Source organism: Chlamydotis macqueenii, chromosome 1 (assembly GCF_036417535.1).
Source record: "Chlamydotis macqueenii isolate bChlMac1 chromosome 1, bChlMac1.mat, whole genome shotgun sequence".
NCBI lineage: Eukaryota > Metazoa > Chordata > Aves > Otidiformes > Otididae > Chlamydotis > Chlamydotis macqueenii.
Genome location: NC_141556.1, coordinates 153,700,699 through 153,719,530, shown reverse-complemented (window position 1 = coordinate 153,719,530; position 18,832 = coordinate 153,700,699). Strand labels below are relative to the sequence as shown.

General features: G+C 35.1%; 1 protein-coding gene across 1 annotated transcript in view; it reads left to right on the top strand.

Annotated features, from left to right (window-relative positions):
* Positions 1 to 18,832, top strand: part of MYO16 (myosin XVI) — a 385,808-nt gene that overhangs the window by 281,197 nt on the left and 85,779 nt on the right. Inside the window, exons 22-25 of the mRNA XM_086741186.1 lie at positions 2,388 to 2,540; positions 3,167 to 3,367; positions 12,267 to 12,342; positions 15,202 to 15,377. Coding sequence (XP_086597312.1) covers positions 2,388 to 2,540; positions 3,167 to 3,367; positions 12,267 to 12,342; positions 15,202 to 15,377 — 606 coding nt within the window. The remainder of the gene's footprint in view (positions 1 to 2,387; positions 2,541 to 3,166; positions 3,368 to 12,266; positions 12,343 to 15,201; positions 15,378 to 18,832) is intronic.

Here is an 18,832-nt window from a genome sequence, read left to right as displayed (position 1 = left end):
GGCAAATCTGCTGATCTGAATGACAGCATTGCTTATATTACCAAAAAGCACACTAGTGTGTGCCGTAACAGGTTTGTTTTTTTTTTTTTTTTTTTACACTGAGGGTAGTGGAACACCAGCACAGGTTGCCCAGAGAGGTGGTAGATGACCCATCCCTGGAAACATTCGAGGTCAGGCCAGATGGGGCTCTGAGCAACCTGATCTATTTGGAGATGTCCCTGCTCCTTGCAGGGGCATTGGACTAGATGACCTTTAAGGGTCTTTTCCCACCAAATCTATTCTATGATTCTGTTCTATGACTCTGTGATTCTATAATATACTGATCAGTAGAATTTATTTTTTTTTTTTACCAACTCAGCATGTTATGTGTGAATGCTTTAACAAAATAATGTGCCTTTTACTTTTCATGGTTAAAACCAATGCTGTTTATCAGATCTTTTTAAGATTTGACTAAGACAGTCTTTCCCTTCAGCTCAAATTGTCTAGTTTAATAATTCTGCTGCACAGTCAGGTCCTCAAGTGCATTTATGGCTTTTATGTATTTTAGGGGATTGGCACATGATAGAAAGTAAGCTTGAGTTTATAGTGATTTTCTCTATTTTTCTTGTGGTAAAAGATACCTATGTGAAGTTAAACGACATGATTCTCTAGATAAGTAGTTTGTAAATAAGAATACACACAGCATGCATCATTTTAAGGCTTTACATATCCTGTGAAGTATAAGCTTTTAATATTATATTTGCCTTCTAAAATAATGTTAAGAAACTTCTGAAAAGATTTTGTAACTAGAATTTTGAAAGTGATCAGTAAAGCGTAATTTGCCTGCCACAAAGTTTAAAAAGCTGTCTTTCTCCATAGAATAAGTAGATAGTGTAAGTCAATTGTATACTTTTACTATTAATAAAATGAGATAACAATCTGAATCTTAAGAAATCCCTTTTGTAAAAAAATAGTGGTTTTATTCAACTCTGTCTTTTGTCTGCATTATCATCCATTGGTAGAGGCAGTTAATAACAGAGTTTTGGTTGTAAAATGGGGTTTTGTTTTATTTCTTCTTACTATTATTCACACTAGTCTATGTCATTGTGTAGCAAGTCCAAGTTGACTAGAGTAGCATGAGGTGTTATGGAAAATTCAGGCAACCATTACACATTACTTGAGTTCTTTTCCCTCATCTGGATGTTAAGCCATGTAGTTTTGATCTAAATATTTCATATTTTTTTAATATTACTTGCTGGTGGAATTACTTTTACACACATTATTCATGGAAGATATAGTTCATGGCCAAAATGAATATATGACTAGTTCAGTCTGAAAAAAAGACTGCATGCAAGCATTCCTTGTATAATTCCCTGTATGAAGGGTTCTTCCATCTTTTTAGGTGTTTCTACTTTCTTAGTTTCTTAGTGATAGTTAGTGTAGCATTGGAGAAGAATTTAGAGTTTTCCACTAGAAGTTCTGCTTTAGTATAAATAAAACAGTTAAAACATTTATTCCACAAAGTTATTAAATACTTCCTTTTTTTTTTGTAGATTGTAAGCTTTGAACAAAAGATGAAAGATCCCAAAATAAACTGATAAAACTCCCATCTCTTTTTAATGGAAAATCGGATTCCTGTTAAACTATGTTTTGCACAAGTGGCACTACAGCTCTTATAAGGCAATCAAATAAAATCTTTGTGAGGCTTTTATATTATTTATCTCTCAAAATATTGAAATATTCTGTTGAAGATAATTTTCTTGCCAATCTCCCCTTAGAATATCAATAACATGGAGAGGAGCATCTAGTAAAATGTCCCTAGGTATTTTATAACATTTATTTGGGCAAAACAATGAGTTCATCAGAGACTGCTGTAGACTTCCATGACCTTATAGTGGAAGCAGAGCTTGAATATCTTTGTTAAAATTGAACTAGCTACAGAGTCAGAACCTTAACCAAATATATAGACTTTTGGTTAAGATTTGTTTGTTTGTTTGTTTGTTTTTTTGTTGTTTATTTTTCTAAAAGCACATTGCATCTGTGTAGTCTTGCTGAATATAAACTGCAGAAGAATATTAAGTATACTGATTTATATGTAGAGTTACCCCACTTCAGTCAATGGAATTAGTGTAAATTTGCACTATATTTGACAAGGCTGGTATTTGATAATTCTTATGTGGATTTCACAATGAACTGTGCAGGCAGAAAACTGTTTATTCCCAAATAAATACTAATAGCTGTTAAAATGTAAATTTCCCAAGGGTCTTGCTAATCTGTGCTCTACTAAGAGATAACGTGTTGTGGATTGACATTTCATCAAATTCAATATTAGATGTGCAATAAAACCTACACCGATGAATTATGAAGTAAACTTCTAATACTTTTTTTTTTCCTTGGTTTTACAATAGCTCTGTGTCAACATGACCAATGAGAAGATACACCAGTACATCAATGAAGTGCTTTTCCTACAAGAGCAAGCAGAATGTGTACAAGAGGGGGTTGCCATGGAAACGATGTATTCTCCTGGTAACCATACTGCAGTCTTGGATTTTTTCTTTCAGGTAGTTTTCAGATCCATTTTACACCATGTATATTTATACACAGTCTCTGCATGTTAGACTAGACTAATGCAAACTTTTGCCTGCATTTTCTGATTTATGAATCTGTAGAGAAGGTTATGGGTACAAAGAGACCGTAGAGAGAGCTGTCATAACTGCCCTCATAGCTCAAGAGCTAACAGCAATCTGTAGCAGTCCAGGGTTGAAGAAGATGTTACAGAAACTCCTTGCCCATACTGACTCTCATGTAGCATCTGTGTATCATGCCATGTCCTTAATGCAGCTGTAGGACTGACGAGTCTCTGTTGTGAGCATGACAGTTTTCTTTTGTGCCTGGAGCTAGTTTCTGTAGCATAACTTCTAAGAAGGAGGTAGCCCAATCAATTTCCTAAAAGATCATCAATAGTTACCATTTTTGGCAACTGAAATATTATTTCCTATGTTTCTTACAGAATTATCTGATGTACATAGCCTTGGAGACTTACCAGAATATTTTAACCATTTTTTTTCTTTTCTTTGAGGTGATATATGTTTCTGTTTACTAAATTATAAGCTGTGTTACTCTACAAGGAAAAACTGAAATTCTGTTGCTCCTGCATAAAATGAGAAAAATGTATTTTTCATTTTAGAAACCATCAGGCTTTTTGTCAATGCTGGATGAAGAAAGCCAGTCTATTTGGTCAGTGGAACAGAGTCTTTCTAAACGCATTCAGTCTTACCTGGATACATCTGACACAAATACAGTATATTCCTCCACAAAAGATGGAAATGGTAACCTTGCCCCAAAGGATCAGGGCTCCACCTTCACTGTTATGCATTATGCTGGGAGGGTAAGTTGTTTGAATGACTGGTTACACACAATTAATGAAAAAGAGTCAAGAAAACAAAATTCTGCATAATTTCTCCAACTCCTGGTTATAAATAACAATTATCTTTCCAGTGATGAATTTTCAGAGGACAACTCAGAATCTTAATGAGGTATCTAGTGTATAAAATCTGTAGTTTGTACCATGTTGTACAGGATTCACACTGCCTAATTCTGGCTCCTAAATTGTATCTTTGTTCTAAGTACTTCGTGAAGAAGAGAGTGGTTCAGAAACCTCAGCATAAATGTTTAATGTAATTTTAGTTGGTTGTCACATTGCTTTCATATGTTGGTACAGAACAGTATAGGTTCCGTAGGTGCCATATATGTAGATACTGTGAATACCAACATGCATCAAGTAAAAAAGAAAAAAAAAAAGTGGTGGTTGTTAGCAATCATAATAAAAATATTTTTTCCTTTTTTTTAAAAAAAAAAAATCCAAAACATGCTAAGTATCTCTAAATATGGCTATAAAACAGGATTAATGTTTTGCATTTTCCCTCCTGCAATGTTAATGGCGAAAGCATAGTAATTTCTGTTAAATAGGCCTCTTACCCTTTTGTTTCCAATAATCCCTCGTTTTCACATTGTCTCCACAACCCCCTTCAGCCCAAACCAAGTGAAATAGGTGTGTGTTTAAAGGAATAATACGTTTTTTTAGACAATCTGACAGATTGACCCCCCGTGATTAATCTGACATGCTACCACTTCTCTCTGTTCAAAGCATGGTATTTGAAACGAGCTCATGAATGTAGATTGTGTGGGCACAATACAATGGGGACTCTTAGTTATGACCTTTCCAAAATTTCCATTCTTATGAGGTGTGTTCAGGACTTTTCTCCAAATCACCAAAAAAAAGAATTGCTGGCTCTGTCATACCTCAAGGTAACATTATGTGCCCTGAGCTCTCCCAAACAGATGAGAGGTTGGAATGTGCACACTTAGGCTTCTTTAACCACATTAGGGTCCTTTACAGCAATCTAAATGAAGAAAGGTCTATTTCGTGGCTCCTCATTTGGAAATGAAGGTGATGGAAGTGTTGAGTAGTGTTCTGACGCAAGCAAATTTGTTCCTGCCCAATGATAGAAATGTGGTCATTATGGAAAGGATTAAGACTGTTTGGGCAGTGCTGAAATTCCTAACCTAGATACTCTAAATAACTACCCGGAGGCTCTTCTTTCATCATAAGGCCTTCTACTTAGACTCAAATTATTTGCCAAAGTTAAGTGGTTTGAATACCTTCACTTCACACTTTTCAGTAGGAATGTGGCACGCAGTGGTTGGTTAGATAACAGCACAACGAACATTTTGGGAAACTTATTAGCACTTAAAGTAATAGAGTTAAGAACTGACTGTGGACTCCAGATGTCTAATTTCAATTATAAATCTGTTCTATACTTGTTAGGTAAATATTTTCTCATAGAGTTCTGTTGTGATTATACAAATTTATCGCATAGCTTTGAAAGGTTCCACACACCAAAAAAACTGACATTGAAGCAGGGGCAGGGCAGCTGCATTAAAATCATAACCAGGATAATAAGCATATTTCTTCAAAATGGAAAAAATATTTGTCTTATTCTCTGAAGAAGCACTCAGTAGGAAGGTTTGTTAAGATCAGAGTTTCAGGTGCCTTGTTCTGAAAGTTAAACTGTGAGTGGTAAGGAGTAGACTTTTCATTAACATGTATTTTAGCCTTGCATGATTGTTTAGATTTTTTTTTATAACATAGTCACTTGGTTTGACCTTTTCCTAATAATAGTAATGACATTTAATCTAAAAGTATGAACAAATAGACAGCTCTCCAAGTAATGTAAATTCACACATTCTTTTGAAGTCAATAGAGATCCTTTGATTTACATTGGCCAAGGAACTATTCCACACAGTCAGGTTGCTCTTTGCATCCTTAGAGCAGTAAAATGGTCAGCCCTGCCAAAACAGAAAAGTTCCCGTGGAAGTGCTTAACTGTCTGTACTTTGTTAGTGATCGAGCAAAGTCCTTAAAGACACTTACATTTTCGATATCTCATGGAAGTGTTATTTAGCTATCATAGATTGAAATCTCCAGTGATTTATGATATGTATTTCCATAAAATCTGATGATAATATTACTGTACTAAATAATGACACAAACTGAGTTTATTCTGAGACTAGTATGTCTTCATAAATTGATGAGCTGAATATGAGAAACTAGGATTTTAAAACTGCTGATGCTGTTCTTTAGATTGTGCTATTACTACATTTAGTAGCTTTTTATAGAAGTCATTTGTGATTTAGGCTTTTTTAAACTTGTTAAAGGATCAGACTTTTAAATATATCAGTTTTTATTGTCACTCAAAAATAAGAATTTAATGTATAAAGTAACACTATAGTTTGACAGGTTCCGAGAGCCATTTTTATAGTCCGATATCAATTAAATGAGTCTAAAGTAAGTGAAGTATAAAGCAATCTTTCTTTGCTTCGTTACCTTCAGAGATCCCCAAATTTAAAACAAGGGGGCTTGACTTTATTCTCACTTACCGCAATTTTTCAGTGACTGTAACTCCTTTAGCTTCGTAAAGCTTCTCATTATTTATGTGAGTATAACTGAAAGATGAATCAGACCCAGAGGGTAGAAAAAGAATTACCAGTAAAATGTGTCAGGTAATTGAACATGAAATTTTTCACTTCTAGGCTTAATCATTTATATTCAGGTGATGTGTCTAGGCTGGTGTTTGTGTGTGAGGTCACACTGAACGCAGGCTCTGTGTTAGAAGATGAAGGCAGACATCCTGATTTCTCTAGGTAACGAAAGTTGTAACTGCAATGTAGTTCACAGCCAAGGTGAACCAGCTGCTACTCCAGGTCATCAAGAGGAAAAAAAAAAAAAAAGCTAATCTTCTGTGTTGGCATGGACCCTTGTAATTTGGGCTTCTTTTCATCAGTAGTTTATGTATGTAGTTCAAAGTCCAGAAATAATTGGGTTCATATCTTTACTCAGACATTTAGAGTAGCTATTTTAGCAACTCCTAAGTGCAGTTATACTGGAAAATGCAGCTATTAAAAATACTGCCTCATTGAAGAATCCTACTTTTATATATTTAATTGAGGTTGACAGACAACCTTTTGTGAACAAATTGATATCTCTAGCTTTTTATTATGAGAGAGTTACAGCTGATACAGATGTGTCCATGCAGTTTTAAAGACCTCTAACATGTTCATACCTTAACATTTTGTGTCAGGGTACTCACTGGAAAATTATCTTTTATTCCACTATCAAGTCATTTTGATTGATTGTAGTCATGTATTGTCAGGTATCGCCCATTCCCTTACATTTTATGTTTAGTGGCTTTTCCTAGGACTACCCATGGCATATTATTGATCCAAGCCTAATGAGCACTAGGCCTTTCCAGAAAAAAAAACAGTACTGAGAGAAAAAGATAAGAGATAATGGGTCAGAAGTGAAAAAAAGAAAGCATGAGGTCCAAGTGAGATGAAGAAGGCATGTGAGAAGAGGCTCAGAGTAATGTGTAAGGTAAAAAAAATAAAAACCAAAGAGTTTGGAATCCATACTTAATTTTCTGGCAGAAGCAATACTTTAAGAAAATCTATTTGTATGATATAATTCTAAGAGACCTTTGATTTTTTTTCTTATTTTCTTTACTGTTTTGGAATTTAAAAAGTTAAATAAAAGAGGAAAACAATATGCACAAGTAAGGTTCTGCACGTAGAAGAAATCAACACTGATGAGATTTTTCAGTGGAAGCTGAGAGAGAATACTGTATTACACAAATGTGACAGAATGATCCTATGGAATACAGAAAATAACTTTTTCTTCATTTCCCTTGAATTTTACTATTATGCCTGCACAACACTAAATCTGTCTTTTTCTGCATGAGCAATATGATACAGTTGTTAACTGTATGAACACATGCTCAGCAAAGGCCACTGTGAACATTAGTACTTTATCATATCAAGTATTTCACTTTATCTCCCAGTTTTAATTTTGCAGCTGAACATAGTCCTACAAAGCCTTGACACATTATGAGTCTCTTCTAAGAGCTATTTACTGTCTTGGTATCTGAGTGCTATAATACTTAAAGCTTATCTGTTCTGTTCAGGCAGAAGGTAGAAAAGAATGATTTAGGTTTTGTATCACTAAAAAAAAAAATCCTAATGGAAGACTTTATCTGAAGGTTGTTTTAACAGATTTCCCTGAACACTGGTAGTCTGATCTCCTCTGCAAAAATCCTACTTCTCTGGGGCATTGCTTTGTTTCTGATGCCTAACGTGGATGTGGGTATTCTCAGCTGCTTCTCACGGAGATTGGCTGCCTGGCAGCACCGTGAGAGGAGAGGCACGCCAGTTGCATGCTGCACGCTGCAAGCTTGCCTTGAGGAAGAGAAATGGTTTATGGGTACAATTGATCAATAGGTCTGACTATCGGTTGAAACTGTACTAGGAATGTGTAATACTGAATTTCTAGGTACTTTTATTGATAACATTAATATTTACATTGTGGGCTCTCAGATAACAAAGGGCTTCACATGAATTTCATCTCTGAACTGTCAGTCATACTACTATTCATGATTTTTGAGGAATAACATTCCATCACTGAACTTTTTTGAGGACTCAGAGTTCTTTTAAAAAAAAAATTATGAAATAATGAACATATCAATGAGTAAATCAGAAATATATTGTCTTAGCACAATGCTGAGACACAGCTTTACCTAACAGTGGTATTTAACATACCAATGTTTGGGATGATGAGATATTTGCCCATTGTTCATGTAATCTGAATAATAGGTCTTCATAATTTAAGCTTTCTGCAGTTCAAATTTATACTTGAATTTACAAATCAGATAAGCCTCTTGTCACTATTTGCCTTGCCACTGTTCTGACTTACAGTACTGTAATAAACCTATCAGACCTAAAAACAAACTTCTTGCTGTGTAAACCAGTGCACTTAATGTCCTTTAAGTGCAAATCAATGTCTGTTCCATTTCTCAGCTATGTGCATTTCAAAAATACCTCTCAGCTGTCAGCTCACCTTCACCAAGGCAGTCCTCTCTGAAATGCCTCCTGTATCCCAGGCAGACTCTGAAACTGAACCTCTAAATCAAAAGACAAAAGGAGATGGATTAATCAATAAGGATGCTTTCATTTTCTCTATTTTTTCCCCAGGCTGAATCCCCAGACATAACAATCAAATCAGTCTAGTCTAAGCTATACCAAGGTTACTTGACAGAGATTCTCTTTTTCACACAGACAAGAAAGTTGTGCTTTTTCTCCCTTTCTTTCTGGTGTTCTTTCTTTACGTAGACTTTATTTTGGACTTTCACTTACAGGAGAAAATAATAGAACACTTCTCACCACCCTCCTCTTTTGTTTCTAAATATCTGCTGGTTTACATATGCTACTATTTCTATCACAGTGTTAGAAGAAGACTATAGACTCTATAAAATTATCTACTTCACTCGTTGCTTAACAAGACTTGTTTCAGGAGGGTGAGAAGCCCAGTGAGTCCAAAAAAGAAAGACACATCCAAGCATTTAAATGATGTCACTCACATTTAAGTACTGGCAGAAAATTAACAACTACAAGTGACCCTCTGTGCATTGAAGTTGTATATGAACGGATTATTTTCTTATTACCAAAATTTAACAGCACATGCAAAACTGTGGATTTCTGAGTTACATTTTGTTATTAAAATATTAAAAGTTTCCCTTTTAAGTCTAAGTGCACACAAACAAACCTTAACATTCCAGGTGGCATTTTCCTAGCTTGTTTTAGGGTTCCCGCTGGATCTGTTGTTAACCGTGAGTGCTTTTGGCCTGTCACAAGATATGAAAACTATTTACATAAAAAAGTATTTGAAGGAATTGATGAAAATTATGTGTAAAGGTGGCCCTCTTGGTAAAGTATATTGGGAAATCAAGTAAACTTAGACAAAATCACTTACCAAAGGCAAGGAGGTACTTCAGTTCAGAGGAGAAGATGTATAATGGAGTGGCGTGAGGATAATTAATGAGGCGAAGAGGAATGAGTGCATAAAAAGATAAGAGGACCATGCAGTTCCCATATTTAACTCTGTGCACTTTTAGAGTGTGAGCCTTCTCTTTTCTGGGTATTGTTTTTTTACTTCTTTTTTATATCTGCTAGTTCTCATTATATTAAAAGCAGCTATGCCAACTTAAATGATCAGAAAACAAGTTCAAAATAAATAAAATCGAGTCTTTTATCACATAGCTTATATGAAACTCCTTGCCAGAGTGTTATAGATGCCAAAAAATGTTAATGAGTTCTGGAAACAGAGAGTTGTGGAGGAAGCATCAGTCAAGAGATATTAAACACAAAGGTGAGATACAGCCTGTGGATCAGGAACTCTCTAACAGGCAGAGCCCTTGAAGCTGGGAGGGGAATTGGTGGGAGGCAGAATGGAAGTATTCCTCCAAATTTTTCCCTAAATATTCAGAACTAGATGAACATTTGGCCTGCCCAACTACCATTGTGCTTAAGTTAAGATCTCTTCCTTTCTGAACTTAAATCAAAAAGGAAAGCAAATCCAATCCCTTTCTTGTTTTAATCTGTTTTAATGAAATGCAGTGTGGAAATGCACACTATTTTCCTTTTGAATAAAAATAGTTCAGCTAGTTCAGATAGTATCTAAAGATCTTGCTTCCAGACACATAGATTTACATACTGTCTACCCCAAAGAGTTCATCAAGTAAAGCAAGATAGACCAAACAGCTATGACAAATAGAAGCGAAAATAAAGAGTGTGTTTTATAATACCAGAGTCATGATGTAAGCAAGTACACATTTCCTTTCTGAATCATATAAAATTTTTTTTAGTTTTGTCTCCTCAAAATAACTATCCGCTGTGCTTGAGTGTCTATCAGTACAGTTTTGGTGAGGTTTACTTTAGAAATCCAATGGAAGAAAGCAGGGCAAAATATAAGTGCTCTACGCAAAGTGCTATGTAGGTTGGCATCCTGATGAGGGCAGGATTAAAGTAACAAAATTGGCAGCTTGAAGAGGAATTCTTTCTTTTTCTTTTTTTTTGTGGGACTGGCAATGAATATGGAACCCTAGAGAGGCATTTCATTGAGTCCGTTTTCATGTCTTTAGGCAGTGAATTAATTTACCAAGTCTATGGGAAAACTTAGATAGTTAGCAATTTCTTCATAAAAGGGAATCCTGATAACATTCATGTATTTTATGTGAGATGAGAGATGTCTTATGAATATAGTTCTAGAAGTTGGTGATGTATTATACCAGCACCAGTACTGAAACTTCTCCCTGTTTCAATCTAGGCACTTAATCATAATATAGTATCTCCCACTGCTGTACTTACCTACTCTTCCCACCAGTACTAACTTTCTTCTTCTAATTTAGTTAAAGCCTAAGACATTCAATTAGGAAATGGCATTATGGATTTGTCAAATAAGTTCTGTTAATTATCTTTTATGGACCAGTATGGTTGAACATTTACTTTAAGTACACTAAAAGCATTTAAAAGTATACTTAAATTATTCTAATAGTTTGCTAACTATGCTGTATGTTCTTAGGAGACGCAATTAGAAAATTATATAACATTGCATCTGTCATGGAAAATAATGTAATTCTACTGTTATACCTATTCCATGTCACATGCCATACTAATACATCATTTGACAATTACTAACTATAACAGATTATAAACATCCAATTCATAATCTCTTTTGTGAGTAAGATAGCATTACATAATTGTCAAATGACCCAATGGAAAACAAAATTAATGCACTGATTAGTGTTACTAATCTTAATTATGTATTTACAGCTTTATTAAATATACACGGATAAAATTTCCCCAAATATCTAAGGGGATTAGGATATAGATCCAATATTTTTTTTTAAAAAAGCTTTAGATAGAAACATGATCCCAAGGTAAATAAAACTAAACTATTTTCTACGGAGTTCCCATTAATGTCTGGATAATCCTAGCTGTACTACAATCTAAAATTTTCTTCCTTTTTAACTTAAAAATTCCCTTTGGATTCCACTAACATGCAAACCAGAGCTATTTATATCTAAAGCCTGTAAATTAACTAGTTGTTTGTCTTCCATCCCCAATAAAAAGTTAAAAAAAACCCCTGGGGTCAGTGACTGCTTTTTCGTCATAGTGTTTCTATACAGCATGTCCTGGGATGGGCTCAATGCTCAAACAGCTACTTGGTCATATTTCTTCATTTTGGATATACCCTCAGGAACTCTGGCTGGAGCCTTGTGTTCTGCTCACTTCTCAGAGTGCCCACCACATGTGTTAGAGTTTATCTGCAGTCAGATGACAGATGGAGTGACAATTCAACTATTCTTAAAATGTATGACATCAGGCAACTAAAGTGATCCAAAATCCTTATGTGCATAGCTGCTAGAAAGGTAAATGGGATTTGTACATAACCTGTAAACTGAACTTGCCTCCTAAGGACATATGAATGGCTGGAACTTGTCTTGAGTGCAAGCTGGGACTCAGATTGCTCCATGACTGTTTTGTCATGGTCAGTATGGACAGTTTCCCTTTGACAAGGAGATATGGGAGCAACTCGATCATCCTACAGAGAAATTGCTGTCTTCTGCTTTATACTACACTTTTGATATGAAGTCTTACATTGTAGAAATGTTTTAGAATCAGTCTGATGAGATTTCTGTATACTTGCAGAGACACACAAGGTTCAACAATGAGTTCTTCTCATTAGCATTGGTGGGGCTGTGAAAGGAGCAGAAGACACTACCTGGTGTCAGCCTTTTACTGTTGAATGTAAAAAAAACATAGCTTCGTTTCTACTACTGTAAGATTTTTTAAAGATCCATTGGTCATTACTAATGATGTCACAATGTTTTATTGTAGGTTACATACGAAATTGCTGGTGCAATAGAAAAAAATAAAGATTCCCTTTCACAAAATCTCCTATTTGTAATGAAAAGTAAGTAAATGGTTTTGTGGTTACTGTTGTTAGAAATGAAGATGTTATTATTCGACTTTAATTTTCATTTTAGTTTTAAGATAAATTTATATATATTTTATTTCCAGTTTAAAAAAGTCACCCTCATCTTTTTGAAGTATGCACACATTGTTTGAAATTTGCTCTAATTTAGAAAGCTTTTAGAGTTCATGAACATAAAGCATCTTCATCATGTGACGTGATGTAAAGAACAGGAAGGTGTAGTGTGATAGATGAGTATGACTTAAAGAAACGATTGAGTATGAATTAAAACAAAAATAAACCCTAGAAAATAGAGAAAGGAAATAAGGCTCCCAAAATCAGAGAGACTGCAGTGGGATGTGCTTCACTGCTTGAGTACCTTTCTAAAAGCAGGAACTTGTGGGCGTTCTTATGTTTTTCACTGAATAGGTACAAATGTCCATTGAAATACAAAATTAAATACCTGTCCATGTGTGTATTGTATAATTATGCCTAATAATAATGCAACCCAGTTTATTAATTAATTATTCATAATTAGATAATTTAAAACCTCTATCATTTACCCTTTATGTGAAGAAAAAGAAAACATTTTCCTCAGGAAAATGTCAGTGTATCCTGAGATGTTATTGGTCTTTTCTGCAGCCGCTGCAGAGTCTTTCACTTAATGCATTATATACTTATATTTCTTTCCACAGAAATAGAAATCGTTTGGAGGTCATATTTGTCTTCCCAATCAGCACCACTGTTACAGTTTGTAGGTTTTTAGCAATTTAACCATGAAATTAGTTAACCTTCCTAGTAAAATAATTGGTGCATTTTAAAGGGAAACAGTGTACGTTAAGGATGAAGAAAGAAATGGAAGAATTGATCTGGAATGTAATCCTATTGATGATAGTTTTAAAGACATACCCATTCTCACTTGTAATTTCCATGATCATCTGCCAAAGAGTATAAGAAGGTATGGCCCTTCCAGTATGTTCTACAAAAGAGAGCATTTTTCCATTCTCTCACATAGTCTCCTTTTGCACTTTTGTTGCTCTTTTGTGTAATCAGCTGTGCAACTGTTAAAAGGGAAGAACAGAGGATTGGATACAAAATATTTGATATGCTGAGAATGTATAGATATAATGTTTATATGTATATAATTAAGAAGTCATAATAATAACAATTATAATTAATGGAAAAAGTCTGAAGGCGTAATATTTACAGGCATGTAAGTCGTTTAAGGGCTACATTCCTTCTTTTTTAAATGTCAGGCTTAAAACCTATTGATTGTCAGTGACATATTTCCTTTAGGGTAAGTTTCATAAGTTATGTAGATGTATACCTTAAGTGCGTACTTCCTTTGGTTTTCATTGAATTTAGTTTCCTTAATCAGAACTTTTAAATATGCTAACAACATTAAAATAATTTACATATATGTGTAAGAATGTGGAAAAAACCTGTCCAACAAATTAATTTAGAGAGACTGTTGAAATAGATTTTGTTTTAACTTGAAGAACATAATTTTAATGTCTTTCCTAATGCTACTTATTACATTTATCCATTTTTTTAAAATACAGAGATTAACAATGTCCGCTGATTACACTGCAATTGTTTCAATTATCTGCTTTACTATCTTCCTTATAATTTTATTATTCCTGTTAAGTAAGGAATAGTAATCTCCACAGAAAAAGGGAACTATTGCATTGAAGCATCTAGTAATATACCTTTAGACAACTAATAAAGAGCAAACTGAGAATTTCTACCTGATATTCTAAACTTAATTACATTATTTATTATGCTTATCTCGTTCATCTTTCTGGTTTTTTTCTCTGTTTTATTCACATGATGGGTGTAATCATAATGCCAGTTTGTTAATTCTTTTTAAAAAGTAATAGAAATTAATGATGGTTAAGGATGTATCACACAATTGGTTTTTAATGCTTATTGATGCTGTGGCAGTAGAAGCAGCATGTAATTACCGTGTTCATCTTAAAAAGCCCATGACTTTTATCCTTTTTATCATAAAGGATAATTTGTCTGAAATTAGTATAAAGTATCCTGTCTATCTTAAAACTCAGATTTTCATTTATAAAAACACTTCTTGGAAGTGTATTTGTTTTGTAGTGATTATCACCACTGCATCAAACAGATGCCCCAACCCTGGAAACATGCAAGGTTGAGTTGGACAGGGCTCTGAGCAACAAGATCTAGGGGGGTTGGACTAGATGACCTTTAAAGGTCCCTTCCAGCCCTAATGATTCTGTGATTCTATGATTCTATGTCATTGTCTTTTTTCTGTCAGTGTTTGTAAGTATGATCTTGATGTAGAGACATGTGAACACAGCTTGCTACAGTTCTGTCCTTCACCCTGCCTTTTTTCCTTTTTCATCCCTTCCCATATTGTGCTTTATACAATTCTTTTTCTTTGGTGCAGTGAGTGTCTATAATTTATTTCTCTCAAGTGCCTTGATCTTTTCTAAGTACTACCTTAGGTAAATGTTGTGCAGAATGTATCTCATATATTGCTTTACTAGGTTGATAAATTGGGAGTCTGTAATGGAACAAAATTCAGAGGTGATTATCACATAAGTAAGTAAGTTTAGACAGATCACAGTCTGAAAGGTTTTGTTTTCTGCCCTGTTTTGTTCAGCACAGAAACTGAATATGTTTAAAAATAATGTTACTGAAGGCTGATGTCCTTAGATATTGAATGCTCTTTGATAACTAACATAATAGTTTATTGGTTTATCCACTTTTTTAAAGTTTACTTATTTAATTCTGTCTCCCACTGTATATCTTTTTACTTCCAGATACAATATATATAATTTTCTAACCTGTATTTTATCTTCATGCACTAATTTCTTTTTCTCCCAGCCAGTGAAAATGTAGTCATCAATCAGTTGTTCCAGTCTAAGCTGACACAAACTGGATCACTTGTTCCTCCATATCATTCTCTTAAAATCAAAGGGTGTAAAGCAGCTTTGCTGAGTAAAAAACCATCAGTAGCCTGTGCAAGTGGAGAAGCAAAGAAATATATTGAGCTCAGTAAGGTAAGAATTTAGAGCTCTTTCTGCTCTTTATTCCTTGATGATTTTTCTCAGTTACTTTGTCATTTTGGAAAGGTCCTTGTTCTCTGCTTCATTCTCTGTAGTCATTAAACTGTTAAAACAATCTAGTACTTAATATCAACACTAAAGCAATAGTGAGAGCTAACAGGTTATAATTTACTGACATTAATAATGCTGGTTCAAGGACCTATTTCTTGGACACCTCGAGCAGAAGGTTGGTCAAGATGGTGAGGTCCTTTCACGCCTGAATCGTTCCATGACTTTGTGGTTCCAGGGCTTAGCAGTAGATGCAATACTACTGATTTTTGATTGTATAGGAATACTTACTTTTTTTTTTTCTCCTTGGCTGACTTTATGTTGAATAGTTAAGTAAATTAAGACATAGGAAGTGCAAAAATAAAACCTTGGTGTCTTCATTTTGTTAACCTGAAAAGATTTCTTGTTTGCAGAAGGTAGATTATGGATTATGTGGCTTTGTATGAAGATCAACCCTGTACCTTTTGGCAAACATTGCTATCTTAAATGGTCACTTGCATGTAAATTTTCCCAGTCAATTTAAAAGCAAATAAAACTCTCCTCATTTCTGAAATTGTCTCTTTTCCCACTAGCTAACTCAGCCAAATTAAAAAAAAAAAAAAAAAAGAAAAAAAAAAAAAGGAGGGGGATATCTTGGAGGCTATCAGAAAGTTAATTGTTCAGGTCACATGGAACATCTCTCTTATGAGGAGAAATAATATGATTTGCTGAGCCCATTCTTGACAGAGCTTTGGAATTCCTCCTTCTTCTAGAAAAGAAGCAAGCAGTTCTCACAATACATCAGCTGCCTCACCAGGCTTCTTGAATCTTATGACTCTATTTTTGGCCTACAGCTGCATAAAATTGATTCTGTCATGGGATTAAGGAGCCTGCTCTCATGTGTCATTGTGGAAGGCTTTATGCAACTACATCCATAGAATAGCAATGGGACTTTCCTTATAGACCCCCTGCTAATAGTACCATAATTCCTGTCTACTGTTCTTGTCAGTAATGTCAGTGGAAAAGCATACGTTGAAGTGAATAGTGTTGGTTTAAGGCTATATTTAGGAAACAGCTGAGGCATCACAAGGTGCCTTTAGGTGCCTTTCCACTATAGGAGGAGTTACTAGAGGAAGCTTCCTAAGGCTGCGGAAAAGATCCTAGTTCCATACATGGAAGGAAGTATGAAAAGCATGTCTACATTAGAAGCCTAATCAAGCCAGGAGGAATCACCACACAGCTGGGATCTGTGAAACTATGAGGTTTTTGACCAATCCAGAATAGCTTTTAACCTGGAGTTACTCTCTTGAGAGACAGAAGATGTATTCAAATTCCTTTGGGAAACACGGTAAATTAAGTGAGAATTTCCATATTCAGTGAGAATGCTCTAAACTTTTAAGTATTAGATGGAAGGTGGGAAGAACTTCATCTTTCATCTGCCCACAGAGACAAGGATGGCTTAGCTTCTCAAAGGTAGGCTTTGAGAAAAGCTGTGCAGGTGAGACAGAACACCACTTAGTTAGTAGATACTAAGTTGGCCTAGTTTGAGCAAGGTACTCTGCTGCCCTGCAGAACGGAAGCAGAACTTTAGGTATCTAAGCTGTTCCAGTGGCAAAAAAAAGAGACACTTGGTTTTTTTTGGAATAGGCAACTAATGCAGCAACTGGAAGTAGGTAAGTGCTTAAATTCTTTTGTGGATCAAGCCCACATCTATAACTGTGCTGTCCCAAATAATTTCTTCCCTTTTCCAGTATAGCCTTGAAAACCCACTGTGATGGGCTGGAATAATGTTGGTTTTGTCATTTTGTTGTTGTTCTTGTGACTGGAAATGCAATGTAAGGGGCATCTTCTTATCAGCTTAGAATTAAAATGACTGTATGCTGGAAAATCATAATCACTGCACTTGTATTGGAGTTTATCCTGAGAGTAAAGGCAATAAAGAGGGAAAAAAAAAAAAAAAAGAAAGGAGGAGTAAGGAGAAGGAGGGACAGTAAGGCAAGAATTATCAAGCAGAGGCTAGTATTCCTTTTATATCTGAAATTTGAATTTTAACATACATCATACTGTAGGCAGTGAGAAATGCAAAATGGAAGGAATTCATGTTGCTGTGTATGGGTAGTCATCTAGACTCCACCACATCCAGGAAAGAGAAGTAGGCACTTTCAGAGGTCAGATAGGAGTTTGTTGTGATTTTCCTCTGCTTTCAGCTTGTTGTCTGCAGTCCTAGCTGCTTGATAGAGTATATAATCACAGATTTATCTGTGTAAGGCCATGTATCTACCTATTTAGCTTTCCATAAATGACTCTTTACTTGATTTTGAGCATGTTGTCACAGGTAAGAATGGTCTACCTCTTTGAATTCACTTGTAGTAGGGTCTAAGAGAACAGTGCATCCATCCTAAGATAGACATGAAAAGACCTAAGAGCTGGCCAGAATTTTGGAGTACATAAGGAGTCATAGGAATCTGGAGACACCAGCTCAAGTCTCTGTGGCTTATGAATACTGTGTCCCCTTTTCAGATAAAATAGAATATATCTTCATTGACACTCTTTTTTGCTCACATCAGCTCTTGCTCCCTTGTTTTTCTGTAATCTTTTCCTAGAGCATACTTTGACCCTGTTGTCTTTCTCTCGCTTCCTTTGGAAGAATCACTGGGTTTCCGAGTTCATACAGCAGAAGTCTAGTCACATGAATGCACATCACTACCAGAAGGCTTTTCTTTCCATTGGCTGTACATTGTTTCTCTTTATGAAATGTTTGCTTCATTGTCTGTTATTTGAAGAACTCATCTATTGCAAAGATTTCGGTATGTGTTCTGATTAAAGCTTTATAATCTTCTGCTGGTAAAGAGAGATTTTTTAGGAGGAAGTTTTAGCTTCTTAACAGAGATTACAAAGTTACTCTTTTTTTTTTTCCTGTAGATTAGAGGTACACGATTTTCCAACAGAAAGCTATATATTAGAGGCTAGTAAAGAAGTACAGCTTTGGTGATCTAGTCTTGCTCCTTAGCCGATAACTGAAGATGTTCAAGTTTGGAATTAGATTCATTTTTTGTCTTTGCCTAGTTCCCTTTCTTTTCTCTCTCTCTTTCTGAACCAAAAACTTCTTTCACATGGGAAGAAGTACGCAACACAGGACAGCAAGCAGGAACTTTAGTATCCAAAGCATTGTTCCTGACTCTTCCACCATTCAGGAAATGGTATTGAACTAGTGACTTTCTCTATTAGGAGGAAGGGGTGAGTGCATCATCTGTCAAGTGGAGAAAAATCTCTTTTACTTATGTTCCTCAATCGTTTTGTAAACTTTAACTGAGAATTGTTGTGGCATGCTTGTGGTTCTTTTCTTGAGAAGACATGGAGCAAGCAGATCTCTTTTCTGTTTTGAAGTTGGGGATGAATTTGCCTTTAAAATCCTATTGCAT